The 11266-nt window shown below is 38.7% G+C and overlaps 1 protein-coding gene across 1 annotated transcript in view; it reads left to right on the top strand.

Moving 5' to 3' along the window:
* Positions 1-10898, top strand: part of LOC123230488 (vomeronasal type-2 receptor 26-like) — an 817179-nt gene extending 806281 nt beyond the window's left edge. Inside the window, exons 5-6 of the mRNA XM_044656633.1 lie at positions 5125-5248; positions 9976-10898. Coding sequence (XP_044512568.1) covers positions 5125-5248; positions 9976-10898 — 1047 coding nt within the window. The remainder of the gene's footprint in view (positions 1-5124; positions 5249-9975) is intronic.
* Positions 10899-11266: the final 368 nt, after the last annotated feature.

Below are 11266 nucleotides of genomic sequence, written 5' to 3'. Positions count from 1 at the left end.
ATCTCTCATATAACTCATAGGTTGTATGTCAAGGGCAGCTCTTCCCCTAGAAACCACCTGGTGATGAGGATTTCTCTTCCCTTTCAGCTGCACTCCTCCCTGAAGAACACCCAATTTCAGAACAGTGCTGGGGACCAGGTATTTGTGGATGAGAAAAGAAGTTCTGAAGCCCAATATACCATTATGAACTATGTGTTGTTTCCAAATGAGACTGAAGCTCTGGTGAAAGTGGGCCAGTTTGTCCCCAAGACTCTACTTGGTCAAGATTTCACAATTTGTGAGGATGCCATAGTGTGGAGCAGTTCCTTGGATTCAAAGGTCAGAGACATTTGAAATGTTAATTTTATACTTCTAACCACAGAAATAATTCTTGCCCTATTTGGTTTTTTCTACATTGCTTGTTATTTATGTATAGCAGAGGTCTAATGACTATAGAGGTCCAGCTCTATATACCAGTGATTTCGAGTGGCCTAAGGTGGTGTCGGATTGTTAAGGACACAAGAGACTTGGAAGCAGCAGCTATCCATTAGCTCATGGCTGCTCCAAAGAACCATCTCTGAGCCTTCTTTATTTATATTATTTCCAAAAGAATAATTTCTCATGAAGCCTAATGGAGTTTTACAGTTGCAGTTAAGCCGAAGTTACAGAATTACATCATGATTCGTATATGGTTTTACAAAGCACAATAAAGTTATAGTTTATACAGTTACTCAAGGTAAAAGTTACCGCATACAGATTAAGCCTGGAATAGAACAAGATTCAAGGTGGGGAACCTCATTGTTATCTACCAATTATTTCTGGGAAAAGTTTCTATATTTCTAGAGATAATTTTATGAATAGGTTTTTTAACATTATGTGTTGGAAAGCACCTAGCAAACTGTTTTAACAGTCTAACGTTGACCTTGTCTGTCTAGAAGAAGACTGGCAAATTAATTTCTGCCTTTCTGTCTTGGAGAGAAACTGTTAACTCCTTGACTACTGGTTTACTAAAAACATAAAGCTTTCCTAGAAAATTAGATTATAATGCTTTCCAATAAGAAAAGGTGTGGATCATAAAAGGAATCAAAGAGAGGAGTTTCAGATTTTTATCTTAGATAGCCCATTCTGTGTGAGTCCTGACATGCAGTGCAGAAAGATCACATATCCAGTATTACCTGCTGTTGATCTTATAAAGGAATCCAGATAAAATATCTCTTAGAGACTCTATTTCTCTCATTGAGTTCCAATTATAAAATGAGCCTCCAGGAGGGGTCAATTGTTTTGGATTTAGCCAACCAGCTGGTAGCCCCACTTTTCAGGGCTTAGGTTACCAGGATCAATCACAAAGCTGCCTCAGCCATATTGATCATGATGGGAATCCAGATAAAAGGCCCTATACATGACCCTATTTCTCCAATTGGCTTTCCATAAATGACTACTTAAAAATTATGATAGATCTTGGGAATGAAGGGATCTCAAAGGTCATTTAGTGCACTGCCCTCCATTTTCAGGAGGAAACTTATGCTCAGGGAAATCGAATGGTTTATGTAAGGATACAAGGCACTGAGAATCCTATGTGTTATTTGTTGTTATTGTTGGTCAGTCATTCAGTCATACCAAATGCTAAATCTACCTTCATGAATTCCATAGGGTTTTCTTGGAAAACATACAATAGTTATTTGCTTTTTCCTCTTTAACTGTGTCCCTATTTTATAGAGAAGGAACTAAGGAAATAGGAGTTAATTGATTTGCCCAGGGTCACATAGCTAGAATGTGAATGTGAATTTTCCTGATTCCAGGTCCAGTGCATTGTCCATTGTGGTACCTGGATCATCATAGTTTTTATGTATGTATGTGTATTTCAGTCTGTCTGTTCACACATGTATAAACACACAGATACATGGAAGGGGGGAAAAGGGGTTTTGGTCAAATATATTAAAGATTGGAAAATTCCCCAATTAAGGAATAACCTTAAGTCAAAATTGACCTTTATGGAAATTTATTTACAACTGAGAAAAGGAAGAAGAAATAAGGAAATAAGAATCTAACACAGTAGGTAAATTACTTTGATCTGCTAATTAATCCAGGTAGATCTAATTAACTCAAGCCAAGAGTCAGAGGGCCAGAGGAGAGGGGAGGGAACCAGAGATGAATGAAGCAAAAGTTTCAGTCAAAGAGTCTCTATTAAAGGGAATTCCCTTAAGAGAAGTTCAGGAAGATTCAGTCATTAAACTCACAAAGTGGAATTCCAAAGAAGATATTAAGAGCAGTTTCACCAAGTTCTCAGAGTCCCAGTCAACACTCCCCTATGAATCAGAAGAGCTTCTCCACCAGAAGACCTCCTTCTCCAGAAGACTTCCTGACTCACTCAACTCTCTCTTTTTAAAGGGGTCACTTATGCATCACTTCCTCTGCCTCCCTCCTAGTTTGCATGTCCATCTCAACAGATGCTTCTCTTAGGACTACCTAGGGGACAGTCAGTCAATTCTGATTTGTCACCCACTCTAGCACACATGGGTTATGGATCTCAAAACTGGAGATGTTCTCACCTTTGATCATTAAATCTAAAGATGAGCAGTGTAGACTGAATCTAATTATTACATCCCCCTCCCCGGTCATTTGGGAGACTGGTCTCCCCAATTGATCAATTGATGTAATCATCTTGTACCCCTAAAATTCTAACTACAATAGTTAGAGATAAGAGGTAGGTAGAAGAGATAGAAAAAGCAAAACCAATGTTTTGCTAGGCTCATTGACAAAAAGCTAATTAGGGGGCAATCCCCTTTGGCATAAATTCAAAACAAATGCATTCAACTCCCCATAGTTCAACCAATTGCACCCCAAAGTTCATTTTGGATCTTCATGATGCAGTGTAGGTTCTTCAGGCATCTTCATGGTGCCTTCTCCAAAAAGGTTCGTTGTCTGGATTCTGGGAAGATGGCAACTTTCTTATCCTGAAATTACTCTCAAAGAATTTCTACTGTCTAAACTTTAAAATTCCCATGCAGAAAAGGGGGGGGGGAGAAAAAAATAATCAGGTTTTCCAATCTTACTGTAGGACACACCCTCAAGAGTTCACACTTTAAAATTTAACTTTAAACTTGTTCTTAAAGAGGTTCCATCTTAAAAATCTACTGTAAATTTCCTTCTCAAGTTACCATTTGATCTTCATGAATCACTCTAAATACTGGATAATTTTAAAGTGAAAATGGAAATAAAAAGTAACATCATCACCTCTCCACTCAAATCATACTAATGTCTCACTCTGTGACTGAGCTAAAAGCTTTCCACCTCCTACCCCCAGAGCCTAACAATCTAATTTAAAAGAACACAAAGATGAGGTCTCATTGAGTTGATCCACAGCATGGCTTTTGTCACATCTCAAGGAACTGGAACTCAAAAAAATTTTATATTTTCTAGTAAACTACCTTTATGACAAACTGAGAGGAAGAGGAAGGTAAAAAGAGGGAGTGGGAGAGAATTGGAAAAAAGCCGTAGAGGAGAAACATCACCATGTTCATGATTTGCCAGATTGTTATGAATAAAAATTAATCTTGGAGACTATATTAAATTTATAAGAGGTTATTAGCAAAGAGAAAGAAAGAGAGAAATAAGATTTTCAACCTTTCTAACTTATAGTAAGATCAGGTCCCAGATTCCAGCCTGGCAAGCTGGCACTTGCCAGAGATTGTTATATAGATATGCCAGGGAGAATGGGAAATAGAGTGAGAGAGCAAGAGAGGAGAGCTCACCCACCCCCAAGCCTGGAGCTTCCTGCACTGGGTTTTTAAGCCTTGTCTAAGTCCCTTCTCTGTATCCTTCTATTGTCCCCAGACCTCCATACATTATATCTCCTGGCCTCCTGGCTTCCATGTCAGTGCTGTGCTGACATGCTAGCAGACATATGACTCTGTGACTCCTCTGTTCATCCTCGGGGTGAGTCTTCTAGCACTATACTGGGTTGAAGGTTCCCCAGATATTTAATTCCCACAATCTTTAGTTTTTACCATATCATTATTCTTGCAGAATTAGTTCATCTAATTCCGTTCACTTCCCTTGTCATACTTCATACAAGTTTCCATTGTCTCTGAAACAATACCTTTCATCATTTCTTACTTTACAATAACATACATTTCATTATATATACACACCAACATATGTACACAGACACACATCATATGAGCATGTATAATATGTGTATATATGCCTGTTTATATATGTGCACATGTAGATATATCATAACTTGTTAAATCATTCTTCAAATTATGTACAATATCTCAGATTCCCATTCTTTTCCGTTTCAAAAAGAGTAAATTGTACATTCTTATTTACATTTTATTTACCATAGACTTTATCCCTCTTTTGACCCACCTTCTCTCTAACTCCTCATTCTCCCTCTTATCAGCCTTTACCCAACCCATTCCTCGTTTGTGCAGATCTCTTTTTAGTATACCTTGATTATGAGATACTTTCTTCTAACATTCCATTCTTTTCCCCACCTAGGACATTCCTCTTCTCATCTTTCCATTTTTCCTTTAAGATCATGAAGGCATAATACTACCACTACCAAGTATTGTCTAATTAGTCTCCCACTAGGTCCTCTAATGATGAAGTTCAGGGGTGATACATGATTCTCTCCTCCCATTAGAAATTAAGCTGTGTATGTTTCATTAGTCTTTCATAATTGTCAGGAAAGGTATACTGTATATTCTTCATTCATCTTTGATTTTTTTCCCCTCTATTTTTCTCCTGAATATTTCATGGAGAGCCCAAGGCATAGCATAGACAATATTGTAGATGGTGTAACTCAAGACAGACATGGTTGTATCAAAAGATCACAGAGGCAAAACCTCTTTGATAAAAAAGTTCCAAAGAACATTTATATCAATTTTACTTGAAATTTTAGTAAACTGAGGCAGACAAAGGTAAAATGACTTTTCCAGGACCAGACAGTGAATGATATGCTGGATGTGAATTCAGATCTCTCTGACTCCAAGCTCAACCTTCTATCTGCACTGTCACTTCACTGTTCATGGAAGTGGCTGTAAAACAGTGGTTGCCTAGAAAATAAGCTTCCTTTTGCTATCCAAAACCTCTGGTGTTCTCAGTTAAGATGTGTATTCCCCTCTCCTGTTACTGTCTTAGGTTCCCTGTGGAGTTTGCAGTGAAAGTTGTGTTCCTGGATTCAGGAAGACCCCTTTGGAGGGAGAGGCTGCCTGCTGCTTTGACTGCTTCCCATGCCCAGAAGGGGAGATATCTAGTCAGATGAGTGAGTTTCTGCAAGGAACTCCCTTCTCATGGCCATTGACATAGAAAGGAACCGAATAGTTTATTCTTGTAGTCATCTCCAACTCCTAGAAACATCATTTTCTGAGTAACAGATGAATATCCTGAAATAAGTGCTCAAAACATGGTGCCTTTAATCTCACAACAGAATGAAAATAGAAAACTATAGAAAAAAGCATTTGCTGTCATTTCATTGATGAATTCAAATTCTTTAGTCTTCTCTTGGAAAAAAATAGCTAAAAATTATAAAAAAATTGGAAAAAAATTCTCAGAAAAAGAATTCTAGTCAGGCTGAATATCAGAGATAAAGATTGTAATGAGGTGAGGTAGCCTAGGTGTCAGAGAGGATAGAGTAGTGCTAAGTTTAAGCGATTTAAGTGGGTGAAAAGTGAGACAAATGAGCAGATTGTAATGCAGGGTTACAGCAAAAGCTCTTGCTTTTGCAAGCTCTAGACAGTTGGAAAGGGATAGAATGTTGACCTTGGGCTCATGGGAAAACCATTAGAGCCTGAGACTATAAATATCCCTGAAGTACAAACTGAAGGGCCTTTTGCTTCTGGGGCATTTTGTACTTTGCCTCATTTCCTTAACCTTTCCCTTGACATCCTGGTTGGCTCTCCAGATATGTAATGGAAAAGAATAGGAGATATGATAGGGCTGATCAATGAGGCTATATAGGGGCTAGGTTCTTGAGGGTACTGACAGGAATAAGCTGGGTCCTTCAGGCAGAGAGGCTATCTCTACAATATAAGCAGAATTAAGTCAGCCAGAAGTGATATGGAGATGGCTAAAGGGTTTCTTCAGCCTTCTCCTGTTATTTCTAATCTCTCTTGAGGGAGGAGTCAAGGGGCTCCTCCCTGCTGGTGAAAACTACTTACAGGAAATGGCTGCTGGCCACTTCCTGCCCAAGATGGATGCCTGGGTTTGCCCTCAAGAAATAAAGAAAGTTACTCCTTCCCTTCTTCAGCCTTTGTCCTACTAGTGGGTACAATGATTCTCCAGAAGCTCTTTGTATAAAATCAAAGGGATTTATTATTGCCAAGGGTAAGCTGAGGTAAAAAGCGATAGGGTTTGGTAACTGCTAAGGGAAGCTGGTGCTGGGGGAAGGGTCACAGAAGAGGGAATCAGACTGAGGGAGGCTTGCTCCCTCAGTCAGGGATAATTTCACTGCCCTGAGGTGATAAGGTTTATCAGATCACTAGATAAGGGGAGGGCTTGATTTAGGTTGTCCTGCCTACCTACAGAAGCTAATTCCCAAGATCTCCACCCACCAAAATACCCTCTTCCCAGGGCCCAGTGGGGAAATCTAGGGAAATAGCAGGATGTCAAGGGATAGGTTAAGGAAATCAGGCAAAGTCCAAATGCCCCAGAAGCAAAAGGCCCTTCAGTTTGCACTTCAGGGATACTTATAGTCTCAGGCTCTAATGGTTTTCCCATGAGCCCAGGGTCAACATTTTATCCCTTTCCAACTGTCAGAGCTGCTACAGTTGGTTTGCAAAAGCAAGAGCTTTTGCTGCAGCCCTGCATTACAATATCTATCTGCAAAGGCTATTAGAACAAATTGTTTTCAGAATAAATACAGGGAACCTACTGAACTTGTTCCAAATGGGATGTTATGTTCTCTTCATTATAATAATACTGGGGACTGTGCTGTGAGAGTCCATGATTACCCAGAAGAGTTGATTTGTGCTGGATGAGACCAAATTATATGGAATTTGGGAGTTAGCTTTAAGAAACTTAAAATCTGTCATGAGATACCTGTTAGCTACAGTAATGAGGAAAGGGGAGGGGAGCAGTTTCATCTTCCCTGCCCTCTTTCTGATCTAAAAGAAGTGATGTCACCTGGAAGATTTAGTGGATTTCAGCTATCCGCATCAGAGTATTCATTCCTTCTCCTATCCCTTGCTGTATGTATCTATCTCTGCATCTACCATGTTTTGTGTCCCTCTCTATTTTTGTCCTTCTGTATCTTCCTGTTTGTCTCCAATCCAATATTCTTTCCCTCCAACTCATGTTAATAATGATCCATTGAAGAGCACAGAAGAATCAGTTTTTCTACAGAATGTTCAAAGCAATGTTTGGAATTTTAAACATAAAAGAAAGTGATGACAGGGGTAGGGGCTAGTGGGTCTGTTATTTTACTGCTAAAAACAAATAGTAGATTAGGAACTTCTTCTACTAATGCAGGTCCACAACTTATATGAATCTTACTGTTTTGGTGTATCCTGAACATTGAATGAGTAAGTAACTTCTACAGGATTACAAGAGCATATGTATCAGAGGCAAAACTTGAATCAAGGTCTTCCTGATTTGCAATCAGTTTTCTACCAATTACAGTGACATCATAAAATGAATAAATTCAGAAGATTAAGCAATGGGGCATTCATATGCATAAATACACACCCAAATCACAGTACTTTTGGACTGAAAGTATCATCAGATCTTGGGAGAAGCCTGGGTGTACCCAGGACTCAGACAGGAACATTTCATTTGAGCCTTGATTTAGATTGTTTTGAAGCCAAGATAGTAGGTAAAAGGAGAAAGTAGAGAAAAGGTTGATTCTATGAGAAGTTCCTACAATATGAACCCAGTTTACACCTTATGCTAATGTGTTCTATTGCCTTGATATGGGAATATATCTGACTTTCTCATTTGAACCTCACAATTCTTGATGTAGGTGCTATTATCACTTTCTTTTTGCTGACTTGGAAACTGAGTCAGACAAAGGTGAAGTGACTTGCATAGGGTAATAGAGCTAACTAGTGTTTGAAGAAGGATTTGAACTCAGGCATTCCTAACACCTGTGTCTATGAACTATTTGTGTTACTTATAACATGTAGTTAATTTCAGAACTTCTATATGGATTTATGATATCACCAACAGATGAGTCCATTTCAATTCTCATCTCTGATGTCATAGAGGGAGTTTTGGGATTTGAAAGTTTCAAGTGGTGAAAGACAACAGAAAAAGGAAGGAGAAGCAAAGAGGAGGAAAATAGATGTCTAGTTGTAATGGGGAAATTGTAGGATAGGTATAAGGCTTAAGATAAGACAGAATAGATGACAGCTTGAAGAAATCTTGGACTTCATGGACATTCCATAATGGAATGAAGCCAGGGTTTTGAAAGAGGAAAGTGGTTTTGGCCAAGCTGAAGGAAGTAGGTTTTGACTGTTTGTTCCAGCTTTGCCAAATATTCAAGGAGCTAAGAGAGTGGGATTTCACTGAGAAGATACCTTCAATCAACTATTTTGGCCTAAGTAGAAGAAGGTCTTGGATATCTCTTGGTGGACAGCAGATTTATTTACCTTACTCCCTAGAGTTTTTTGTGGATTAACTGGCTGTGTATATAACTTGATCCTGTTTCCTGTGACATCTTGGAGCACCGTGGACAAGTTGGACAAGTGTAGTGAGAATTCCACCTCTCTAGACCTTTCTTAATTTAGTTAGAGCTTACCTTAGTTTAGTTAAGACATTTGGGTTATTTCTAGTGTAGTAAACCCTTCTCTTCCATTTCCTTTATTTACTATCAATAAAATACAGTTTTATTTGTACTTCCTGATTCCTCTAAGCCATAAAGATCCCACAACTTGAAGTTACTTACATCACTGTCTTTCCCTGGCTCATAGGTTGTCAGCTTAACTGACAACCTACCATTCCCCAAACCTCACATCCCTATTTGGTTCTCCTGTGTTTGCCTGTCAGTCCTTCCCTTTGTGAGTTGTGGGAGTGTCCCCAGTTTGTCTGGCACCCAGTTATTCCCCTATATCCAAGTTGTCATCTGTTCTGTCTTATCTGAAGCCTTATACCTATCCTATAATTTCCCCATTATACTAGGGAAGAGATAACTTGTTAATGACAAGAATAGGTCTAGATAAATTTTCTCATTTAGGGGATAAAATTTTAGAAAATCTATTGAACCTGAATGAGAGATTGAAAATATCATCAATCCACTATTCCAAAAGCATGTGAAAAAAATTTACTCTATGACAGAATGAGAATTTGCCTTTAAGCTATCTGATAAAACATTGATGTTAAAGGGTTATAGAATTCTCTGATGTATATATCATGGAGTTGCCTGTTATTCCACAAATCAATCAACCAATATCCATATATTATATGACTCTCTTGTTGACAAATGGTAAGAATATAATGACTAAAAAGAAATAGTTCCTGCATTAAAGGAATTTCCATTCAAAAGAAAGAGATAACATGAACATAGAGAGTACAGGCACCTACAAAAAGGGGTATATTTCATAAAAATTAAATGTGGGAGTGGTTATACTGAAAACTGGGAAGAAAGTGGAAAGATTAATTCAGGCAATCTATAGCTAGAGTTGCTGTTGCACAATGCAATGGAAATAGTAGCAAGCTTTATATTTGATAATGGATCTGCAAATATTAGCTTTACTGCACTAAGAGAATAAATTAAAAGTAACAGATATCATTAGCTAAGGAAAGGGAATTTAGGGAATCAATGTAACCTAAACCTAACTATGAATGAAGGGCATGATCAGAGTGGGCCTAGCCCTGGTTGTACTTTTATTTATCAGTGACATTGTCTCTCAGCAAAAAGGGAAGAGGTTTTGTTGTTGTTTGTTTTTTTTTGTTGGGAAAGAAGATATTGTTGCTGCTCTCTTGCCTATTTCCTAAATATGAGCATAGATATAATTCTTTAAATCTAAACACTGAGTCTTTATTTGTCTCCTACAGATGCAGAGCATTGTATGAAGTGCCCAGATATTGAATATCCAAATAAGGAGAGAGATCACTGCCTCCCTAAGATTATAACCTTCCTGAATGTGAAAGATACTTTGGGGATGACTTTGGCTCTACTAGCTGTTTTTTTCTCTTTACTGACTGCCCTGGTTCTGTGGGTCTTTGTGAAATTCCAAGACACTCCCATAGTCAAAGCCAATAACAGGACTCTCAGCTATACTCTCCTTGTCTCTCTTACCTTCTGTTTCCTCTGTTCTTTGCTCTTCATTGGCCATCCTACAACTTTCACCTGTCTCCTCCAACAAACAATATTTGCAGTTGTGTTCACAGTAGCTGTTTCCTCCATTTTGGCCAAAACCATCATAGTGGTTGTGGCTTTCAGAAGTATAAAACCAGGAAGCAGGATGCGCATGTTCATACAACCCAGAGTTTCTATCAATGTTATTCTCATCTGCTCAGGAATTCAAGTGATTTTCTGTGGCATCTGGCTTGGAACCTATCCCCCCTTTCCAGAGGCAGACACACACTCTGAATATGGCCACATAATCATTAGATGTAACGAGGGCTCAGTTTTTGCCTTTTACAGTGTCCTGGGCTATGTGGCCCTCCTGGCTCTGGGAACTTTTACTGTAGCGTTCCTAGCCAGGAACCTACCTGATACCTTCAATGAAGCCAAATACATCACTTTCAGCATGCTGGTGTTTTGCAGTGTCTGGGCCTCTTTTCTGCCCACTTATCAGAGCTCCAAAGGGAAGGCCATGGTGGCTGTGGAGATCTTCTCCATCTTGGCCTCTAGTGCTGGGATACTGGGCTGCATTTTCGTTCCTAAATGTTATATCATACTCTTGAAGCCAGAGAGAAATACCCCGGAACAGTTAAAAAATAAACAGGTTTCCAAAGGCAAGATTTTTCCTTGAGCCCAGTCTTAATCTTCCAGTTCTTGGAATGATAGGCTGAAAGAATATCCTATAATTACATTAATCTGGAATAGGCATTTTTTTTTGTTTTTGGTGATGTTTGAACTGCAATTAATGTCTGTGTGATAGTCTCTTTGACTACTTTGTAAAATTCCACTCTCATAGACAGGCTGGATTACCATGGTGCAACTGACCAGTGCTCTTTCAATGAGGTTGCTACTAATTTTGATAGATACTTCTAATAATGAAGTGGGTAAAATCTTGGAACTCTGGATTTTCATAATGTTAGATGTTGTCAATGCCATCCTGCAAACATTGTAAGAGAGGGAGACAAAGAGTTATAAATAAAAACTCCTGTGTACCTTATC

This window comes from Gracilinanus agilis, chromosome 1 (assembly GCF_016433145.1).
Source record: "Gracilinanus agilis isolate LMUSP501 chromosome 1, AgileGrace, whole genome shotgun sequence".
NCBI classification, from domain to species: domain Eukaryota; kingdom Metazoa; phylum Chordata; class Mammalia; order Didelphimorphia; family Didelphidae; genus Gracilinanus; species Gracilinanus agilis.
Note: the sequence above shows the minus strand (reverse complement) of the source record. Positions and strands in the feature narration are given on the sequence as shown.